The sequence below is a fragment of the Channa argus genome, chromosome 3 (assembly GCF_033026475.1).
Source record: "Channa argus isolate prfri chromosome 3, Channa argus male v1.0, whole genome shotgun sequence".
NCBI classification, from domain to species: domain Eukaryota; kingdom Metazoa; phylum Chordata; class Actinopteri; order Anabantiformes; family Channidae; genus Channa; species Channa argus.
In genome coordinates this window covers 1081660-1103556 of record NC_090199.1, presented here as the reverse complement: position 1 = coordinate 1103556, position 21897 = coordinate 1081660, and the positions used below count along the sequence as shown (strand labels likewise).

At 42.5% G+C, this 21897-nt stretch overlaps 2 protein-coding genes and 1 long non-coding RNA gene across 3 annotated transcripts in view; 1 reads left to right on the top strand and 2 right to left on the bottom strand.

Annotated features, from left to right (window-relative positions):
* Positions 1 to 4014: 4014 nt before the first annotated feature.
* On the bottom strand, positions 4015 to 8641 carry map1lc3c (microtubule-associated protein 1 light chain 3 gamma). The gene is made up of 4 exons (XM_067497220.1): positions 8483 to 8641; positions 8347 to 8402; positions 8158 to 8264; positions 4015 to 4325 (listed from the first exon to the last, which is right to left on the bottom strand). Exons 1-4 carry the CDS (start codon positions 8568 to 8570, stop codon positions 4163 to 4165), a joined length of 414 nt encoding a protein of 137 aa, XP_067353321.1. The 5' UTR covers positions 8571 to 8641; the 3' UTR covers positions 4015 to 4162.
* Positions 8642 to 9918: 1277 nt separating this feature from the next.
* strn (striatin, calmodulin binding protein) overlaps positions 9919 to 21897 on the top strand; it is a 38266-nt gene continuing 26287 nt past the window's right edge. Inside the window, exon 1 of the mRNA XM_067497332.1 lies at positions 9919 to 10305. Coding sequence (XP_067353433.1) covers positions 10084 to 10305 — 222 coding nt within the window. The 5' untranslated portion in view covers positions 9919 to 10083. The remainder of the gene's footprint in view (positions 10306 to 21897) is intronic.
* Positions 10300 to 17296, bottom strand: LOC137123516 (uncharacterized). The gene is made up of 3 exons (XR_010913858.1): positions 16217 to 17296; positions 15739 to 15845; positions 10300 to 13634 (listed from the first exon to the last, which is right to left on the bottom strand). It is a non-coding gene; the product is annotated as an uncharacterized lncRNA (long non-coding RNA).

The window sequence follows — 21897 nt, the reverse complement described above, 5'->3', positions numbered from 1 at the left end:
ACCTGCAGCTCAGCTGCTGCCATGTTTGGACACTGAAACCTGGTGGTATCAGCCCTGAAAGATTCAAGTCTTTTTATCTTTTGTATTCTGTTTTTACTGACCTTCTCACCTGCTTTTGGTCCCTGTCCATTTCGTACGTCTGTCCTTAAAGAAAGTGGTACTGTACAACCGATAGAGAACCAGGACCTGGACAAAGTCACGAGGAGGACTTTTCACCAAGTTTTAACGTTTTAACCTCGACTGTGACCCTGAGGGACAGAGGAGGAGGAGGAGGAGTGAAGACAGGACTGAAATAAAAAAATAAATCAGGCAGATGAGGAGAAAACTGAAGCCAAACAAGGACAGAGTCTGGTCTGGTGGAGGTGAGCGTGTCATGAATATTTAAGCTCGTTCCTGTTGGGCTGTGAAGGGAACACATGAACTTTTAATGAGCGCGCAGGTTAAATGGGACATTTTATGTCTGTGAGTGGCTCATCAAGCTCGGCTAAAGTGTTTGCTGAATAACAATAAGGACGAGTGTGGAAAGTAACAGAGTACTTTTACTCCTATAGAGAAATATTCTCTTTTTCACTACATTTACTACTAGTAGTAATAATAATAATAATAAATAACAAATAAGAACATTTTTCTGAATCAAATGCAAAAAATTTAAGATAAAGATGAAAAAAAAACCTAGAAAAACAAACACTGACACTAAAGATCAGAACAGGAGGTGAAGACAGGCTTTGCTTTCTGCTCAGCCACAATGGTTCCCATCAGTATGGTGGCACAGAGGTGCCAAACACCACAACACTGCTTGATCCTGATTGGACAGAACCACAAAAACAGTTCTTCAAACCCACTTCGGAATTGGATTAGTAAAGATTTTCTCACCTGGAATCACTGTGTCTGCAAATATCAACCTTAGAAACCACGATCAGCAGCTTCTCCACTGTTTACCTGCTAGTGACGAAATGAAAGATGGAGAAAATGAGAAAGCAAATTTTTCACCCACCAGAGCAGCTATGAAGAATTTAAAGATGCTGCAGAAAATGCAGAATGATGGAGGCGTCAGACAAACTAAGCGTGAAACCATCATAACAATTCTTTACATGATCTGGGCTTTAATCTCAGAGGAAGAACAAGGTAAAGTTATTCTGCAAACTGTTGCCTGCACTGGGATCCTGAAGTTATGTGGGAACAAATGTCCCAGTGAGATGCTTCTGTAACAGTCTGTATTACAGTGTTAAAGCTCAGGTACCTGATGTGCTGCGAACAAAACACACTTTCCCGCAGCCTAAGTTTTCTATCATGTTGCCTCTTGAGAAATCAGCTGTTTGTCCCACGGGGATGTTTCTTACTCAGACGATCTCTCGCTGTGTGTTACATGTGTTAAACAGCCTTTTGTTGCAGGTAAATTCATTAAAAACTGTCTTAGTCCATCACTCACTAACACACAGAGAGTTCGTGCACACATTTGCGTCTATTGATGACCACATTTTTGTGTTAACAGGAACCTCGTCCACTGCAGCCGGTGACAGAGGAACTTACTCTGACCCACATATAGTTGTTTCCTGAAGCTGTTATAAATGTGCATCTTTTCATTACTGTCTCAGTGACTTAATGTTAAATCAGCTCATCAGCAGCTGGATCAACTTCCTCAGAGTTCATCCTGTTTGCACCGACTAAACCTGAGAATGAAGCTGCTCCTCGTTGGTCTGAAGCGGCTCAACATAGCTTTGGAAAAACCACCAGATCCAGGATCAGGTTGCTAACCTGTTAATCCACGTATCTGACATGTTGCATTTTACAGCTCTGAGCCACCGAACAGTAATCAGCTTCTGCTTTTCTGTCTCAGGGTTCAAACACAGGTGATGTCAGGTGTTTTAAGGTGCACATGTACTTAATCTTTGCTTCAAACTGATCCTTGAAGAGACTTAACGGCATAAAACAGAACCATTGTTTTTTTTTTACACTTTTGTACTGCACAACAATAAAACTCCTGTTATTGTGTTAGTGTTCATGATCTGGCAGCAGGTTTGAACCATGTTAAAGCTGATTGTGAAGAGATCTGTGTCAGACTCTGAGCTTTGAGGAGCTTTGCTGGACTCAGAGGTTTTGTTTAATGTCCGTTGTCTGCATAGCCGCTCGCTGCAGTTAATGAAGCCTGTTGTTGTGCAGCTGTAATAGTCCCAGCTTCACGCAGACTCATTACGCCCGTCTGGATCTGCTCGCATTCTGGCTCATTTGGGAAATGGCTTTCGTCTATGTCATCAATTAAATGAACTGAGTCTCTCTGGTGTTTAGAGGAGAAGAAGCCGACCACAATCAAATTGGACATTGGAGATTAGTCTCTCAAAGTCAGCGAAGCCTCCAGAACGAACATCTCTCATACTAGAAACTAGAAGAAAAACCCAAAACCATGGTTTTGTCTAAAAAGGTGAGCAGAGCTGGTTAAACCCTGTTCACTGCTCTGTGAGCTAAACACAAGCATCAGCAGGTTAATGCAGTTTTAACTGATTGGTGCATGAAACTGTAAAACAGACTGATGGAGTCACTTTAGTTCTATTACACTTAATGGAGTGGAAACTATCAGACGTCAGCTCCTCTAATGAAAACCAGCTGCACACATTTAAATGTTCACAGCAAAGTTTAAGGCGTTTACGTTTTAGAGCTTTGGTGTTTCTGGGTTCAGGTGATGAACATGGTGCTCGGTGTCAAACACTAACGATTTCTTTCTTAATGTGTGAAGCTTTACCTGAGTGAAACCATGACACACGATGCTGCAGTGATCTTAAAACTCCTCGTTTGGGAGAGTGAACCATCTAGAGATTTCATATTTCTGCAGCATCAGTGCTTTGTCAGCAGCTCCGTGGACCTGAGCTGCCATCTACTGGTCTGACAGAGCAACAGGACAATGATCATCCCATCCACCTGATTAAACCTGTCCCCTCACAGCTTCACTCGACTTACAGTAAGTATAGAATCTGATGTATGATTGTGCATGAAACAGCTGTCAGAACATAATATGGTGAAATCAGTTAGACCTTCACTTGCTGGTGTTTCGGTAGCAACACTGATCTTTGTCCTTAGACATTGGATTTTTCACTTTAAAGGTTTACAAAGGAGGCCTGGTGGCTCAGGGGTACAGCATTGAGTTGGGATTTAAACATGTGGCCTTCTGCATCCGAGCCTACCAGGTGCGGCCCCGCCCAGGAACCAAGAGCCCCCCCAGCTCCAGTCCCGAGCCCAGATAAAATGGGGGGGGGGTGTGGCAAGAAGGGCATCATGTGTAAACAGTCAAGTCAAATCAACACGCAGCACATGTTCCGCTGTGGCAAGAGACACAGCGATAAGCTGAAACACTGCTCTTGAATTTTGAAAGTTTACAGCACAAATGTGAAAATTTAAATAGTTTAATTTCTTTGAAAAAAAATATAAAGGTTTTATTTAATATACCACCAACTAAAGTGTCAGTCAAAAGAGATCCAGATTTTGCACATTAGTCAAACTAGTTTTTGTTCATATTTCCAGTACAAGTCTCCACCCAGGACTTGTAACTGGAAGAAAGTACAGAAGAGAGGAAGGAGAAGTACTGTGGGTACTGGGGGGGTTAACTAACTACAGAGCGCATGTAAATGTAGTTGAGTAAGTCAAATGACCTTCCTCCCACCACCCAGCCATTTTATATGGGCTCAGGCCCTGGGTGTGTCCACACCTGGTGGGGTGGGATTCAAACCTGCAGTCTTCTGCATCCCAACCCAATGCTCTACCACTGATGCACCAGGCCCCTGTGTAGAAGTATTGAGTAGCAATTAAAAAAAAACACCCTCAAAGTTGTACTTGAGTAAAAGTACTTTGTTTACATATGTACTTTGAACAGTCTGATGACACCTATAAAGTTTAATACTGGACTTTTTGACCAGGACAGTATTCTGGTATTTACAGTACTACTATGACCTGAATAATTCATAAAGGAAATACAGTCAACCTTTGATGTCTAATGTGAATCTACAACCCACCACACTGCATTCACCCAGTTTAGACATAAGATTTATTGGATCCACATCTTTAAAATCAAAACGTGTACACGGATTATTACAATATATACAGAGTATTTTTCTATTTACAGCACATACCGAGGCTTTAACAGTGAATAAAATCCAACGTGAGCTGCAGGTCGTCAGTGTCCAAACATCTCCTGAGAGGCATACGTCATGTAAAGGAAGCCGTCCTCGTCCTGGTGGTCTTTGTAGACCTGAGCCATGGTGAGAGACATGCTGGCCAGGCCGCTCCTGTCCACTAGGAGGTAGAAGGCCTGAGTGGGCAGCAGGGCCATCCTGTTCCTGAGGGGAGGGACAGAGACAAGGCAGGGGCTGGTTTAGAGACATGTCCTGCAGGCTAAGAGACACACACATATATTTACTGCTCAAATACAATGTGCTGAAAAGACTGATTGAAGTACAGTGGTACGACTACTTACTACCTTAGCAAAAGTACCACAGTATTAGCAGCAAGAACTTGAAGTTGGTTTTGTATTGGGACCATTTAAGCACTAATACCACAAAAGGAAATACTCAATTACAAGTTCAAATCTTATGCAAGAACTTAAGTGAAAGTACTCAGTGCAGAAACATCCCACAGAATATATTAAAAAAAGCAGATCAATTTTACTGAACCTCGTTTGTATCAAAGTATCTTTATACAAGTTAAAGTATCCGAGTATGACAAAACTCAGATACCTAAAAAAGTTCTACTTGATTACAGCACTTTTATAGCTGGTCCACTGCCTGAAGGTTCCCTGAGGATTAAACTGATTCTACAGGTTCACTTGTCAATCATTTCCTTAAATACTGCAGAGACAGAAAAAGGTCTGACAGAGACATGTCCACAGCTACAGTGCATTACTAAAAGTGTAGAGAACAGTGAAGGACAATGGGTCTGACCCTAGTCTGAGACATGTAGCAATGATTGGTACCTTTAGTCAGTGATCTGCTGTGGGACTGTTCATTTCAGGCCTTTAACAGTTTCAAACTAAAACACTCAGCTGCTGATTGTCATTTCTGATGGATTGTGGGTCAAGTGTTGTCTCTGATCTGGACTGAGTTACTGTATACAAGTTCTACACAGAACTGAGCAGAATTAAAATACTTTATGGACACTGATATGATAAACACAGTTGAACCCTATTCTTTACATTACTTAAGTCAGATTTAACTGTACTCAGGAGAATTAATGTTCTTGACTGGAAACAATCTAGTTACTCAGTTCTTGTATTATATTCAAGTTATATTACTTTGTAGACAAAGGTTATATTTTTATGGTTCCAAACCAGTATCCAGTAATTACAAGTACTCTGTACTACAGGTCTGCTCTCATCTTTAAACTCCAATTCTAAAATCTCCCAAAACAAAAAAACAACAAAAAAACACTAAAAGTAACTACAGTATGCAGTACACTGAGTACAGGCAGTACTATGTACACGTGGAGTGTAAATGAGACACCGCTCAGCATGTGACACAGCCTCTCCACCATCTGACTGCCGTGACACCGTGACTCTCTGGACCCCTGAACCCGTGAAAGTGAGCTGATGTCAGCCTTCTGCTGAGTCATCACAACGCAGACCAGAATCAGGAAGCTGAAACTGAGTCTTGAGGCGCCGACTCTGAAGCTGTCAGGGGTCAGATCTGAAACACAAACTGAGCTTCAAGCTTGGCAACGTTTCAACAGATTTTTGTTCTTCCTATTTGTGGCTATAAACAGATCCTTTGGTGAAGCAGAGCCAGAATCCAGATCAGGTTCAGTACAAGTTCTGTGTGTTTCCCCGTTGAGCTGCTGTGGGAGGAAAGAGGGAATCTAAACTTAAACACTACAGCTCTGAAGAAATCCACTTAACTCTTAACTGATTCAGTTTCTACTTTAAAGAAGTGTCATTTCCTACAATAATCTGACTTATAATCAAATCCTGAAACAATCTGAATTTTGGACTTTGACCTGGATTAGTTTATTCGTCTGCTGTAAACTATTAAAACCAGGTCAGACACTGCTCCACTGTAGGACATGTATCAAATCCAAATCCTTTAACAGATGCGGCCCCAAATGTTCTGAGTTAGCAGAACTCAGAGAGGTCTGAAGTTAGCGGGTCAATCTTCACTGGGAACGTTCCAGACCATCAGACACTAAAGGGGATTAGAGACAAGTCATAGTGGAGGGTTGGACCAGGCTCCTGCTTCAAATATACAATAGAATTCAGATCATTTTTACTGAGGCTCATTTGGGTCCAACACATTCTCTTAATGCTCCAGTGTCAGCAAATATCTGTATTTTCTAAATTAACTGAAATTGCCAGTGAAATGTAGTAAAGGAAAAGTACAAAATGTTCGTTGGAACTGTAGTAGAGGCGACAAGAAAATGGGCGTAAATGAAAATATGCTGTGATAACGTGTTTTGGGCAGAGATGGAAGTACTCTGCTCATTTACTACAGCAGCAGTACTACAGTAAAACATTCTGTGGTGAGTGAAATTCCTGTGTTCAGAGTTACTAAGACAACAGTACTACAGTCAAGATCAGTGGTCTCTGGCTTGACCCATCAGGGGTCACCACAGTGGAACATGTGGCACATGTGGATTTGACATGTGTTTTTACACAGGATGCCCTTCCTGCCTCAAACCTCGTGTTTTTATCCGGGCTTGGGACTGGCACCAAGGTGGCCCTCGGTGGATGGGCGGGGCCACATCTGGTGGGTTGGGAATCGAACCCAGGGCCTTCTGCCTCCCAACCCGGTGCTCGACCACTGAGTTTGCAGCATAGAAGTTTTTGGACCATTCAAGTACTCATACCACACTAGAAATACACAAATGCAAGCTAAAGTCAAGAAATCCATATTAAAATGCAGAAAAAAAACCAAATAAAAAATTGTCCAAAAATAAACTGAAGTAAAAATCAGGACTGGACACCAATTGTTTTGGAATAGATTCAGATTGTTTTTAACGGAAGGTCATTTGGGTCCAACAAGCATCTGAGATACAGTATCTGCAAATATCTGTACAATATGAGTACAATTACAGGACAATGTCCCTCTGAACTGTAGTAGAGTAAAAGAGTTAAATATTATCTTTGTCACTTTTCAATTCCAAAATCTCACATGTATAATCAAGTGCACTTTGTTGGTCCAGGCCCTAAAACTCCCAGGGGATCAAACTGATTCTGCAGGTTCACTTGTCCATCATTTCCATAAAAACTGCCGTAAAAGTACAACTTTGCAGATACCACTGCCACTGACAGGAACCAACCTAAAGACGACTGCAGACACAGGAAAAGGTCAGAGACGTGTCCAACACTCATGTTCATTTCTAAAACTATGAAGACAACAGTTAAGGACAAGACTGTTTTGTTCCTGTTCGGTCGGAGACATGTTCCAGTGATTGTGGGTCCAGTGTTGTCTCTGATCAGGACTTGGTCAAATATATCTGAGCAGAAGTAAAAGGACCTGATTCACATTCTGACATGAGAATGTTTAAGTTAGAAAGAAACACACGTTCATTGTCCAAAAAGAGCAGAAGTCCTGATCAACCAGGACTCGACCACTACACGTCACTGAGACGCCAAGAAAAATTCAAACAAAACAAGCAAAGAAAACCAACTGTGAGATTCTTTAATAACCATTATTTACTCATGCTGACACATGTCCTCTCAGCAGCTGTTTGGACAGGGACTCTGTGACTGGGGATTGTCACTAAGGTTATAATGTCTGCACAGACAAAACGGGGGCGTCTAGTTCCTGCAGGAATCTCAGAAATGTGAAGGAATCAGCAGAGATTTAACAAAGGTGGATTCACCAGTTTAAGTAGTTTGTGCTTCTAGAAACTGAGTCTCTAAAGTCACTTTAGCCACAAACAGGCTTTTAAAACGGGTTAATACAAGTAAAAATATACTTTAAAGTCTCTTCAAGAGGACGTTCAGTCAAACGCTAAATTTAAAGTTCTTTAATCTGCTTCAGGCTCTAAATTTAACAATTCGTCGTTTCGGACAACCGAAAACTATGAGAATTAATAAATACATTCCAACATCGAAACGCGTTTTCTACGGCTTCAAGATTCCAGCAGTCGGAGAGTTGAGGCCCGGTTCGAACCCGGTCCGGTGCGAACCCGGTCCGGTGCTGGGCAGTGAGATTTTACCTGATGATGGTGACAAACTGGGTCACGGTGAGTTCGTGCGGCACCAGGAACTTGGTTTTGTCCAGCGGAGGCAGGTATTTCTCCCGCTCGTAGCGCTCAATGATCACCTGTGAGGAGGCGGCACCAGGTGAGCGCAGGTAAAACACACCGAAAACGCTTCTTTTTAAGAAAACCCCGTCTCCAGCTTACCGGGATTTTGTTGGGGAACTTGGACCTGATCCCTGCCACCTCTTGTTTCCTTGTAGCTGCGGAGAAAGAAAAAGAAACTCCGTCAGATTGTTCAGTTAACGACTTTTCCCGTGTTTGTGGCGTAAGAGACGTTTACCGAAGCTCTTCCTCTGTTTGAAGGGTTTGTGCTGCGTCTTGTCAAACGAAGGCATGTTGTGAGGGAGGACGCAGAGCTGGTTCAACATCCGAGCTGCTCCGAGCTGGAGTTAAATAGTGAGGAGAGCCGGCTGTGGCGCATCAGCTGATTAGCACATGGACGCAGGCAGCGCGCTGCAGGGCCGGCGGCAGCGTTTAGGGGCCCCCGGCCCCCTCTGCCCCCCTTCAGTAAGCATTTATCCTGCTTTAAACAGTGGTGCTCAGTTGGGTTTCTTTAAAGTAAAAGTAAAACACACACAAAAAAGAACTTGTTTCCTTTCAATTTAAAAGCAAATGAAAACATTACATCATGCGTCACATGTTAGAAATCACTCATTTTAGGCTGCAACTATCAGAAAAGCATCCACAAAATCCCGGAGGAGCTAAAATTATGCCACATTCACAATAATGAACAGCTGATTCATTAAAATGTAACAACAATGGCAACAATTCACATCTGTAATGTTACGGATCACATGTCATTTCCACGTAGTCGACTGACCTCAGTTCTCAAATGTTAAAAGAGGTGATACAACACAGGGGTAAACATGGCCACTGTTAAATGTGTTGCTGGCATTAAATTCCACATGAAAAAATGTTTTTAAAAAGTCCTAATCTTCAACATTTGATGTTTTTCTAATATTTTTTCTAGGTTTTAAAATGATTTTGTAAAAATAATTTAGTGTCCCAACTTTTTTGGAAACAGATTTGGCATTTCTGGAGCGCACATGTGCTCGTCTCTAATTGGACATTGTTTCTTGCCAATCAGGTAATCAGCTAATGGCATGAGCGAATTTTGCGTGGAGGGCGGGACAACCGGGGAGGATGACGTCAGTTTACAGGTACGTCAAGCTACTTTATGTTAAAAACTGCAATGGCTCCAAAATAAAAGACTGCTTAAGGGAACAAAGACCTGAGAGGTTTTCTGCCTGATGTCTGATACAAACTGGCCATTTATGAGTCATGCTGTGCTGCATCCATGCTGTTTTTGAGATAACAGAACTAACTAAACCTAGGATGCTAAACCATGACATTTAAGTCACAAGGCAGGAAAACACAGGCATTTGCAGCTTAAATCTTCAGCAAATTGCAAGAAAGTTTTTTTTTAGGAATAAAATGTGAATTACTTTTATTATCATTAAAAACTACAGTTTATGATAAGAAACAACACGGACATCCAATTAGCCATGGCCATCTTTCTAATTTCCTACATTTGCTGCAGTATTGTTATTATATCCATCCAAATATGGACAAATCTTGATATTTACATTCATTAGATTTGTTTTACTACAGTTATTCCCACAAGAATTCTTTACATTTCCTACGTTGTTACAGAATTACGTCAACGTGTGTGGTTGTATTTTGAAACTCCGCACCGGAAGCCGCGTGCTAGCGGGATTCGTGAGGTCGACGATTGTCCGCTGGTTTGACAGCCGCTCAGACCGGAGTTGTGCTGCCCAGCTGACAGGGCTCTTCATCGGCCGTACTTCCCTCCTGAGGATATTTTACTGAAGCGACTCGCAGCACCTGACCGAACCGGAACCACCTCGACCCGGTCCGGCCATGGACGAGCAGGCGGGTCCCGGTGTCTTCTTCAACAACAACAACAACTCGGGTCTTCCCGGCGCTGGGAATATCAAACCTCCGCAGGCTGCCGACGTCGGCGGCGGGGAAACGGCCAGGGCTCAGTACAGCATCCCGGGGATTTTACACTTTCTCCAGCATGAGTGGGCCCGCTTCGAGGTGGAGAGGGCGCAGTGGGAGGTGGAGCGGACCGAGCTGCAGGTGAGCAGCCTCAGCCACTGAGGTTTCCATTGTCGGACATTGTTTTGTTTGCTAGCAAAGCTTCGTACTGAGCAGAGCGCTGCGCCAGACCTCGTTACAGAAAATGAGGAGTGTGGATTTGACGCTGATCGGTGATTGTACGTTTGAAAAAGTAGCAAATTAAACTTGGTTCGAATGGGCAATAACAATTATTGAATTTGGCTATAATGCAATTCAGATATGTGCACATTTAAAAAAAACATTGGTATTGTTGTAAATGCTCGTAAAGGTTTGATGCTGTTTTGTGGCTTGTGTTTTTCTGAACACTCAGTGGCGCACATTCATTCTGTAATGCAAAGTTTTGCTGTTGGCTCCTCTATTTATCAGTAAAATGCCGAATTAAAGGGCACAGTGCTGTGGATCCGGTAAAGCCACAGGGAACCGTTTCTGGGGATTGTCTGCCAATGTCAAGCAAGGCCAACTAGAACCGTGCGCTATGTCCATGGACGTGTCGCTGAATGTTGCGTATTTACGTTACCTGCTACCCAGGTCGGTTCTGGTTGACATTTCATTTGTTACAGTTGTAATGTGTCAGGTTGTGTAGTTGCGTCACAGTGTGATGTTAGTTTGTCTATTTATGACGGTCGAGCCAACCTGCTGGGTTGGTTTGCAGACTGTCTGGTCTCAGTGCATCAGGCCTACATCCATTATCGGACAGACAGGTACGCTCGTCAGCAGCAAGCAATCAGTGCCCGGTTTGGCTGTGGATTATTCCCGTAATCAGTTCTACCCACGCACTGCCCCCCCCTCCTCCCCCCAAAGCCCAGACACTGCTATGAGGCTTCGTGTCCCAAATATTTGACTGCTAGATCTGTTGGATTGTGTCCGATAATGGACACAGCAGTGTTGAGCGTCCATGCGCGATCCAGAAATGATGTTGTGCTGGTAAATCAGCTGTAACTTTGAATCAGGAGCCGGTCTGCGGACGGTGTCCTCTCGGTTTGGATCTTGGAGTCTCTGCAAGACAGTTTAGTCCTGGAAACTGTCAATACCATCTTAAAATGCAGGGTGTTAAAAAGAGTGGCCTGTAAACATTTTAATTCATGAAATATCTCTATTCATATTGAAATTATGATCATATATGCAATATCTCAGTGACCTGCACAGCTAACAAAGGGAATATAATAATAGGCTAATAACCTTTATTCATACGGCACCATTACAAACGCAGTTACAAAGTGCTTTGCACCCACAACAACTCATAACCACCAATAATCACAATAAAATGAAGAGTAACAACACAGACACCAAAAAAGTTAAACATGAGATGACAATACAATAGTTTTTTTGCAGCAACAATATCCCGAGCTTTCGTGTGGCATCACCAGCAGGTCAAACCACGCATGTAGTCTCTGCATAGACTCAGTGGATTGGTACACATCACTAACTTTACCAGTTTTTCTGTCAGCAACATTTGACCCACACTGAGCTGGTGCAGCTTTATCTGATCAGTCGTCATGAGGACATCACATTCTGCTCAGCAGTCGTTAGTTGTGTCTCCTCCTTAAAACAGAATAAGCTTTGTTCATCCCAAAGAAAACTGTTGTGCCAACATGCTCTGGTTTACAGAGTAAACATAAGAACCAACCAACAATTTAAAGAGAAGTGACGAATAATAGTAACAGAAAAACAGAAATTGCAGATGAGCCAGTTTGGTTGAGTTTTCAGGATGATCAACTATGAGAAACAACTGAAACAGCAACAGGATTGCATCAGCTATAATAATAATAGTGTCAATAATAAAACTGTGCTGTAGTGTACAAATAGTGAACTGCATATTTTGCAGTTTTAAAATAAAGGGATACAAACTTTTGTACCTAACTGTAGTTGGAACAGAGACAAACTAAGAATAAAAGGTTTATACAACATTCTGTATTATACATAAATTCTGAATGTTTAAAAAAATGGCAGGCTAATTGGTGACAGGTGAGAGCATCACGATTAGATATAATAGAGACATCAGCCAAAGGCTCAGTGTTTGCATGCAAAAATGGGTCTTGGCTCATGAATGTGTGCCAACCTTCATGAGAGAACTGTCAGTCACTTCAAAAGCAATATTCTCAGCCATTTGCTCTCCATAATATTGTGAAAAGATTCAGGGACTCAGAGGAAATCTTGGCAAACAAAGGCGAAAGGTGGAAACCACTGTTGAAAGTTTTTGAGCTTTGAGCCCTCAGGCAGTTCATCATGAGAAACCTGTATACTATCACAATGCCACAAGGGCTCAGGAGTTCTTTGGAAAACCATTGTCACTTAACGCAGTGTGCAGCTGTGTCCAGAAATACAACCAGAAATTGTATTAAACAATCAGTTCAGTGCAGAGAAGCTGGGTAGTTCTCTGGCCTGTGCTCCTGTCAAATGGACTGAAAGGTGGTGAAAACTTGTACTGTGGTCAGGAGAGGCCACCTTTAAGCTTGATTTCAAGCAAAATGGCTACAACATGGCAACGGTTCCATGTGCCAAAGACAAAAATTAACATCCAGACTATTATCAGTGAAAGGTGCAGAAGCCAGCATCTGTGCATCCGTGCACACACCATGGGCGACCTGCATATGTGGATGATTGTAGTGCGACACATGCTGCCATCACTTTAATGGCTTTTCTCTGGAAGTCAGTGGATATTTCACCAGGTCTTATTCTGCACGTGTCTCTAGATATAGAGTGCACCCTTGACTGGCCTGCCTGCCGTCCAGATCTTTCTCCTGTTGAAAACATTTTATTTAATCACATTCTTTCACTTTGTGTTCATAAGCTAAGGTAACTCACCGGGCATTGCCCACAATCCCACAGGGTGACTTGCAGTGAACCTGCAAGATCTCTGTTCTCTCGCAGTGTGTTGGAATTAAGTAGCAGAGCGGAGACTCCAAGTTATTGACCGAGCTGTGCTGTGATGGCAGAGCCTCCATAAAGGGAACCACTTCCTGTCAGTTCATGATGTGTGTCTCTGTGTATGACTGTTCTGCACTGTTTACTCTCATTACAAGCTCACACTGCAGCGTTCTGCTTTGGGCATCGTTTGGGGGGGGGATTCTGGGGTCAAAGCGCCACTCGGCTTTACCGTTTGATTTGTAATTTTCCTCACCAGTGAGCTGGGAGCTGATCAGAGCCACTTGGAGCCCACTGACTGGCTGGGCTGGAAACCAATTTCAGATGTAAATCCATTTGTTCAGCTGCTGTGTGGTGTGAAGGTGCTGCTGCTGCTACTGCTGCTGCTGCTGCTGCTGCTGCACACGGGTTTTATGTCTTCAGTGTCTGAGGCTGTGGAGTGTCACTTCCTCTGAGCCAATCCTCTGCAGGGAAAGAAGAGGAAACTTAGGAAGCTGGAGAACAAGATGGCAGAGACTTAACTGAAAACACAGTAAAAGTCGTGTGTGTAGGCAGTTTCCTAAAGAGAAGGGAGGAGGTGCAGTCTGAGTAATTTAACACCATGGCTGATCACAGCCACTCTGTCCAGGTCTGCACTAGCCGAAGACATAAACCAGACAGTGTGAGATGTTTGAAGCATCTTATCTCACACCTCCTTATCTAGTTAATGCCTGTTTTTCAAGCATTTTTGTAACATACAGTGGAGGTGACAGGAGTATGGGGGATTCGTGATAAGTAACAGGAGGACACATAATGGGACACAAACACCTTTTAAAGCAAAAGAAGAATCCTTTCAGTCCCTCTAGGATCTCACAGGCTGTGTGTAAGAAACAGCAGGACATATTTCCATGTTTTAGGCTTTTGTTGAAATGAAATTATGTCGCAATTTTACATTTTCTTCTTCAAACAGAATTTTGTCATGGAAATAGACGAGCACACATCTGAATGCAACAGCATCTGTCATTGTGATTTGCCTTGTTCACTGTCCCCACGTTTCTCCAGCTGTGTTTTGTGGTAGAAATTTAGTTTTCAGTCGATAACTTTCATTTGTTACATCACAGCATTGTACATGATGCAGATCAGTTCACTAGAGAAGATGTTTGCAGTAATGGATGTAGACACACTCCTCTCCTGGAGGTTCTTGAAATCTCCTCACTCTACCAAATCACTCGCACCTGCAAATATACAATGTCCTTGACTTTGAATATTTCTTTTCTTCTTGTCGTAGTTTTTCTCAAAATGAGACAGATGAGTGCTTACAGTGTACTTGACCATTTTCATCGCAGTTGATCAGCTACAGAAAACTTTAAGAAGCTGGGAGATCATCTTGGTGACCAACCACCACCTCAAAGAGCTGTCCACACTGGTTTTTCCTAGTTTCAAACTTTATCACCAAAGTTGATCTTGGAGAACATCCTAGGACGTTCTCATTGGAGGATGCTTTCTTTACTACAACAACACTTCCTTCTCTGTCGAGAAGATGCTCTTGAGCATCAAGAAGACATGATAAAGGCAGTGAATGAAGAACTTGCTAAGATGAAAAAGGATGATTTTCAGGATTCTCAGGATGAACCAGTGCAGTGCAACTTATTTTGAAAATGAAACTTGTAAATAAATAAGTTGGACCTGTATCTGCTTTATGGACTTTATGGACAATACCATTGGTCAATTACACCCAAAAGAAAGCACAGTTTTGCCCCGGGGGGGTCTGCTGGGACATGACATTGTGGTGAAGTCATGCATGAGCTTGGTTGAGTGGGTTTCGCGCTCATCACTCCAGCTCAGGAGGATGTTTGCTACTCGGCTTCCTTCCTCCGGCCTCAGCTATAAATACACCGATAAGAGGACCACAAACACACCAGCAGGAGGAGATTTGGAGTAAAGACAAATTGAGCCTGAGATTAATAACTCATGCTCAAAAACATCACATGTACTGATAATTGTTGGATGAGAGTAAGGGGGTAATAACAAACTTTGCTGCAAAATAGTTACTTCTCTTTATTCACTACAAACTATGCAATAGATCTGAACTTTAAACTCCATCTCTGTGCAGGGGCTGTGTCTGTGTGTCTGCTGCTAAATACCCGAGAATAGTTCATCAAGTCCACATGATAAATGCGGGTTACTGTTTACAGAAGCAGTATTTCCACGAGGATGCCAGCCACTGGGCTAGTTCTTCCTGAGAGAATCTCCTCTGTACTGTAGAGGAGACCCAATATTTGTGGCCTAAATATGACTCAAAGTTGTTGAAATGTTGGTCGGCATGTTAATGATTATGCTCAGATTCTGATTCCTACAAGCAACGTGCTCAGGCAAGAAAATGTAGGTAGGGGGAGAAACAGGTAAGGGGCTACAGTTTAAAGTGTTTGGATAAGGGCAGGTAAAGGAGGTGGTCAGCTACCTGACCCCAACATAACTCCAACTCTAACTGCTCCAGATCTGCATGCTGTGGTGGTCCTCAAGAGTCTTTTTGTTTCTTTTCCAAATCAAGTCTCATGAACATAGGGTCACATGAATCTGAGACCCTACCTGTTTAAATTCTTCTGATGCTGTAGATCCAGAACCTGAAGCTTCCTCTAATCTAATGCTGTCGGTTGGGATGAGAGGATCAGCTGATGTCAAGTGTTGAGCAGCAACTGAACAGAAGAAAAATGTGTAAATTACATAGAGTCACAGATATAGTGAGTGATGTTTTATTAATACAAAATGTAAATGTTCATAGTAATACACAGTAAATAGTTGATTCTCTGCACATACACACTGTACGGTCATAGTACCTGGGTTCAGAAAGCTGGATTCTCCTGCTCTTATTTTCCACTGCCTAGTTTGTGCAGCTCATTTCCTTTAGTAATTAAACAATGCCCACACACACACACACAGGACGGACGGACCAACAGGCAGGCAGACAGACGTGTTCTGCTGCTCTGTGTGTTTGTGAGCCCAGACTTTGTGCATCTCTGCTTATGTGTGCTGACAGTTTTGACACATTGCTCACATTCCTCCATACCTTTGTTCTGCCCTGCACAGGCATCATACTGGACACATTCCACATCCATCCAGATGGTCGTTACACCTGATTTAAAGTCAGGGTAGATGATGCTCAGCTTGTGCTCATTCCTTCAGGTGCTTGTGCAGTCGTGGACCTGGAAACAATGATTCTATAACAAACTGTTAAAGCACTGCAGTGAAATTCAGAGAGATGGCGTTGACATACCTGACAAACAAGAGACAAGCTAGGGCCTGGTGGATCAGTGATAGAGCATTGTGTTGGAATACAAAAGGCCACAGGTTAGAATCTCACCCCACCAGGTGGGGCCCCGCCCAGCCACAAAGTGTGACCTTGGTGGAAGGGCATCTGGCATAAAAACACATGCCAAATTAACCCCTGAAGGCACAAGCCGAAAGCCGTTGTTGAAACAACAGGACAAACTCTTCTTCAATTGCACTTTTCTTTCATCTGGCTTCTTAATTTGACACAGAAAATGTGGCAATTGTTACTACAGGCACAACATTTATCATGCAGGTTGAAGAATTATGTTTCTTCAGAAGCTTTTCAATTAACTGATGAATTGTTACGACGCTTAAACAGGAAATGGTAAAACAAAAAATGTTTAGTTCACCACAGCTCAAGGTGACGTCTTCAAATGTCTTGCTTTGCCTGATCAACAGTTCAAAACTTTACTCTCATTTTTATATCCGAGAAGCTGCTAACAGAAATTTCCCAGCCACATGTTCTAGCTCCTCTTGGAGGATCCCCAGATGTTATCAGGTCTGATGAGGTATAAAGTGTCTCCAGCATGTTCTGGGTCTGTCCTGGGATCCCTTGCCAGCTGGATGCCCAGAATACCAGGACGAATCCAGATAAAATTTCTGAACCACTTCAACCTTGAAGTGAAAGAGCAGCAGCTCCTCACCAGGTCTCTGAAGATCTGAACTCTGCATCCTTCTAAAGCTTAGTCCATCCACTCTACTGAGGAAAGTCATTGTGGCTGCTTGTGGTCACATTCTCATCTTTCAGTCCATGACCATAGGTGACAGTGGACCGATTGGTAAATTGAGAGCTTTGCCTCCACTTCTGCTCCCTCCTCACCGTAAGGGTTTGGTACACTGCCACATTACTTCAGATGCCGTGCTGGACACCATGCATTGGCCTAAAGTCAAACTCCAACAGCCTGTGCAGTTGCATTTCTCTCCTAAATGTTTGTCGCCATCTTTGCCTGAATGAATTTCAGCTCAAGTGCAGAATAAAACTGACAGTTTTACAGTCAAAGAAACAGCTGACGTTGAGCTGCATTAAAGTGAAACCTCAGTCCTGTGAGTACAGGAACCTTCACAGTCACACAGCAGCAGCATTCCAGTGCTTTGTGTCTAAATAATGCAGCAGAAGGCTTTCAGAGTGTTTGACGTTACATGAGATCGTCTTATGCAACTGCTGACTGGTCCTCAGCCTTAGGCTGTGAGGAGCTGCAGCTACAATACTTACTCCACCTCTCTGCACCACAACAACACGACCCAACCCGGGTGCATGTAACTTAACCATCTCACCTCCTTCCTAAACTTGTTCTTTCTTTTCTTTTGCCTGTGTTCCTGTATGAACTGACATGTGAGGAATGGCATGCACACCTGTTTGTTTTTCAGTCAGACGTCTGCTGGGTGAGGGTGGGGGGAATGCCACGCCTCAGTGCTGTAACCAAGCTTTGTTTTACAAGGCTTTTGGCCAACATTTCCCCTCAGCCTGACATCAAATGGGAGGGTGCACAACCAGCTGGAGCTCACAGTACCGTACAAGTCCTAGTAGAAGCAGACAGATGCTGGAACTGACATTAAAATAGACCTGACAGCAGAAATCAAACAGGCCAAGTTAGAAGGTGAAGGTAACAAAACCAGTGAATGACAATAAGACTTTTGTATTCACTCGTCTTTGGCATTTTTTGCCTTGGTTTGGAAAATTAAATCCTAATTAAGGTCCAATTATGAGCAGTACATGAATTTCCTTTGGTGTTGGATTTGATATGTTTTTGGATGTGAAACTAATGCAGACAGAATAATGGATGTTTTGTATGTTAAGGGGCACGTGGTCATTTCATGAAGCAACCAGTCATTCTCTCTCAATATCTTGTTGACCAAGATGTTTGAAATAAAATCTGAGTTGTTTGCACAGTTGGTAGAACCTTGAATAAAAGCAGCAGGATTTCAGAAATGACAAAAAAAGCAAATAACATTTGACATAGTGACATCTTCATTTCCCCTGACAACACTTTATTTTAACACTTTAGTTTTTCTGTACTGTTTTTATTTCAGTTGTGTTCTGGGATGTGTGACTTTGTATGCAATAATTACAAGTGTTTGTCTAGTGGTCCACAGTGCTTGTAGCATGTTATGTGTGTTATGGCCATTTTATCATTGTGTCACAACCTGAGGCCTTCATCAGGCTGACGCCTGTAAAGAGCAGGCAGGCTGAGGATTACCTGGAAGTGTCGGAGGCTTTAAAGCACACACACATCATACTGCAGCAGTGTGAAGAGAAAATTCTTGGACTCTGTTGCTCACACTGCACACACTTATCTGACACAGTACACAATACACCCACACACAAGCACACACACAATCAGCAGTGAGTGTGAGCACTGGCAGCCTCTGTCCCATGCTCACAGTTTGCAAGTGGAGTTTATAAGTGTCAGGCGTAGGTGGTTTCTGGCATGAGTGCAGAAACACAAACGCACACACACACACGGTCAATTCCTCTACTCTGGTAGAAGCTGTGTGTGTGTGTGTGTGTGTGTGTGTGTGTGTGTGTTACAGACTCCATTAAATCCAGGAATCCCAGCCTGCTTCAGACTCACTGTGCTGAGAGCTGAAATTAGATCCACTTAATGAGGGTACTTATCAGAAGAGATAATGATGGTAATAATATTGGATAATAACAGTCGTTCCACATAGTGGCTGCAGGTTTCTGCTGAAAGCCTGAAAGTCAAAGAAAAAAGTTCAAATCCTAATTCTCTCTGAGAGTCTGAAGAAATTCCACTTCACTCATTGTCTCTGGTTTGAGTTATTCCACATTTAAATGGAGTTGGTTTAGACTGTGACCACGGCATCTGACATTTCCTTAGCTGAAGTGAATATGATATCAGCTGAAAAAAAGTTGCATTGCTGTTGGAAAGTTACGCAGTTTGAATGAAGACAGGCCTTAGTCATCTTAAAAGTCCAGTACTGTACGTGCTCCTGTTTTTTTAAGAAACTACCTATTCAGCACCTTAAAGTCCTCAGAGATTAAAAACTGAGTATTTAGCAAAAACAGCTGTCTACAATACTTTGAAATGGTTGCAGGACACTGTTAAGTCACAAAATGTTACATTTCCATCTACGCTGTTTTTACTGTTTCTGTGTTTATTGAAGGCCGGATGCAGAATTCACATCCGCTGCTGTTTGTCACACAAAGCAAAACCTACAAACTGCAGTTCCAGCTGCCAGTTCACTCTGGAGTTACCTGTTCTGAATGAATGTTGTAGTAGGAAATTTTATAATAAAAAATGTCAATGTAAAATGTTCCCTCCACTGCAACGTTTTCAGCGCTTTAAGCATTGTCTTCATTATCAGTTCATCTGCTGTGTATGCTTATAATTGTTTGCTCTTCCTTATAGTTCATTATAGTTTCTTGCAGATGATTGGAGATTTGTCTTTAAACATCACGGTTGAACACATCACCCAGTGAACAACCACTGTCTGTGAGGCATATTTAGCATACTTGACCCCTGCCTCCTAAACACTAAAGAAAACCTGTATGAACAGTTTAGTTCCTCCTTCCTTGTACAGAAGAAACAAATACCAGTGAGATAAGATGAAATACAACACAAATGACCCCTTGGGGAAGATTTGGCTGATTCCTTTTAGTCTTTTAACCACAGTGCTTCCTTTATTTATGTCCCTGAGGGGTCAGTAATGTGCTCCATGAGTAAGAGTCTGAAGGGCTTTAAGACAATGTTTTGCTTCCTCTGGAGCTCATATAGAAAAAAAGAACTTTAAGTACAAGACTTAAATCATTCAGTACAAATTAAAGTCAAGGTTTAAGTAATTGGGGATGAGTTGACGTTGGGTTGCACAATATATTGTTTCAGCATCATCATCTTGATGTGCACATGCACAGTAGTCACATCACATGATGTGAAATGTTTTTGTTACTTTACTGTCAATTTTTACCTGAATACATGAAATATTTCATCTGACTGTGGCAAAGCTTGTAACGTTGCTAATATCTGCAACATTGTGTTTCAGTTAACAGATCTGCAGGCGTTGCATTGGTTGCCAGCAGTCACATCATATTTTGACAGTTTTCTTTATTCACCTTTACATGTAGGCATTCATCCAGCAAGATTGTCCATCTTCTCTCCAACAAAGACTTTCAGAGACACAATATCTCCAGATTTTTGTTAGATATTGATGATCTACAAAGCAGAATTCTTGGAGTCATAACCCCTAACAAAATTACCAAAGCCTGATTTAGTTACAAGCCTATTATACAAAGGACAGTGGTTCCTCTGTGGTTTCTGAAAAACATTCTTCGATGAGCTTCTTTGCTGTAATCTGAGCCCAGACAGACTGGATGGTTGGCGAGGTTTGTCAGCGTTCTTTGTTCTGCTCAGTCCTCCGCCTCTCCTCAGCTCTGCTCTTAAAGACTTTGTGTTCTAATTAAAGTCTTGTCGGCTTCTGAGGAGCAGACGTGTTGTCGACAATCCCCGTGGGGAAGCAGTGGGCAAGGGGCTTTGTCACGCTGCTATTCCTGTTCATCCCAAAGCCATCACTTCCTCCGTCACTCTCCTTCTCTTGCTTGACCTCTCTCATGTGAAGACGTCGTCCCTTCACCCTCTGCCATATTTACCCCTGTCCTTTTGTCCGTCCATCCATTGCTTCACCTCTATAGTAAAACCAGCACAGTGGAGTTCTGATGATGCCGGCGGTGAAGGAAACTCTGTAGTGTCAAGATGCCTTTGCAAAATAGAAGTGCAACCAAAGGAAGACAATTGGAAATATGGGCTTGTTAGTGGAATAAGACGAGGTAGGTTTGTATTTAAGAAGCTTTGTTGTCGTTCTCCTTTCTCCTCCCTGAGTGTCTCAATATCTCCCATCACTGTGGTTTAGAAGGTAGCAGTTAGAGAATGGCCTCATAGCCTCCAGCTAACTGTCTGCTGACAGACGGTGAAAGTCTGGAATATTGTCTTTACATTAAGACCAGTGACATTCATGAGCTATAAATGTATTGGTGAAGTAAACTTCATGGGCTAATTAGGATTGCTCTTCCATCTCCATGCACCTTGCAAGAAGGCCTCCACTCTGCTGGGTTGTTATGGTAACCCAGCATCTGTTCAGGAAGTTTGGTTTCCATGGTGCAGTGGTGAAACACACCTGTACACCATGTTGGACACAGCACATTAAAGATATATCCAAATTCCTCAAGTGCAAATACATATCAAAACTCAGGACGATACTTATGAACAAACAGTAGAGCGAAAACAAGACAACCTGAATAATATAAGATAAATACAGACGTGAGAAAACTCAGTAATACTCATCTAAAAGTAGAAGTTCTAGCTTGAAAAGCAAAGCCACTACAAGTATTGAGCCTTTAGTTGGTACCAATTAAAAAGCAAATATTGTTGGCTACAAACCAGGAAACTTTTTATTTATTATCAA

Excerpts from the sequence above, each read along its gene's own strand:
- map1lc3c (XM_067497220.1), bottom strand. The coding sequence starts at position 8,570 with ATGTTGAACCAGCTCTGCGTCCTCCCTCACAACATGCCTTCGTTTGAC. Across the intron at positions 8,403-8,482 it reads CAAACAGAGGAAGAGCTTCG|CTACAAGGAAACAAGAGGTG; the intron begins GTAAACGTCTCT and ends CTTTCTCCGCAG. Across the intron at positions 4,326-8,157 it reads CAGTTTGTCACCATCATCAG|GAACAGGATGGCCCTGCTGC; the intron begins GTAAAATCTCAC and ends CCCTCCCCTCAG.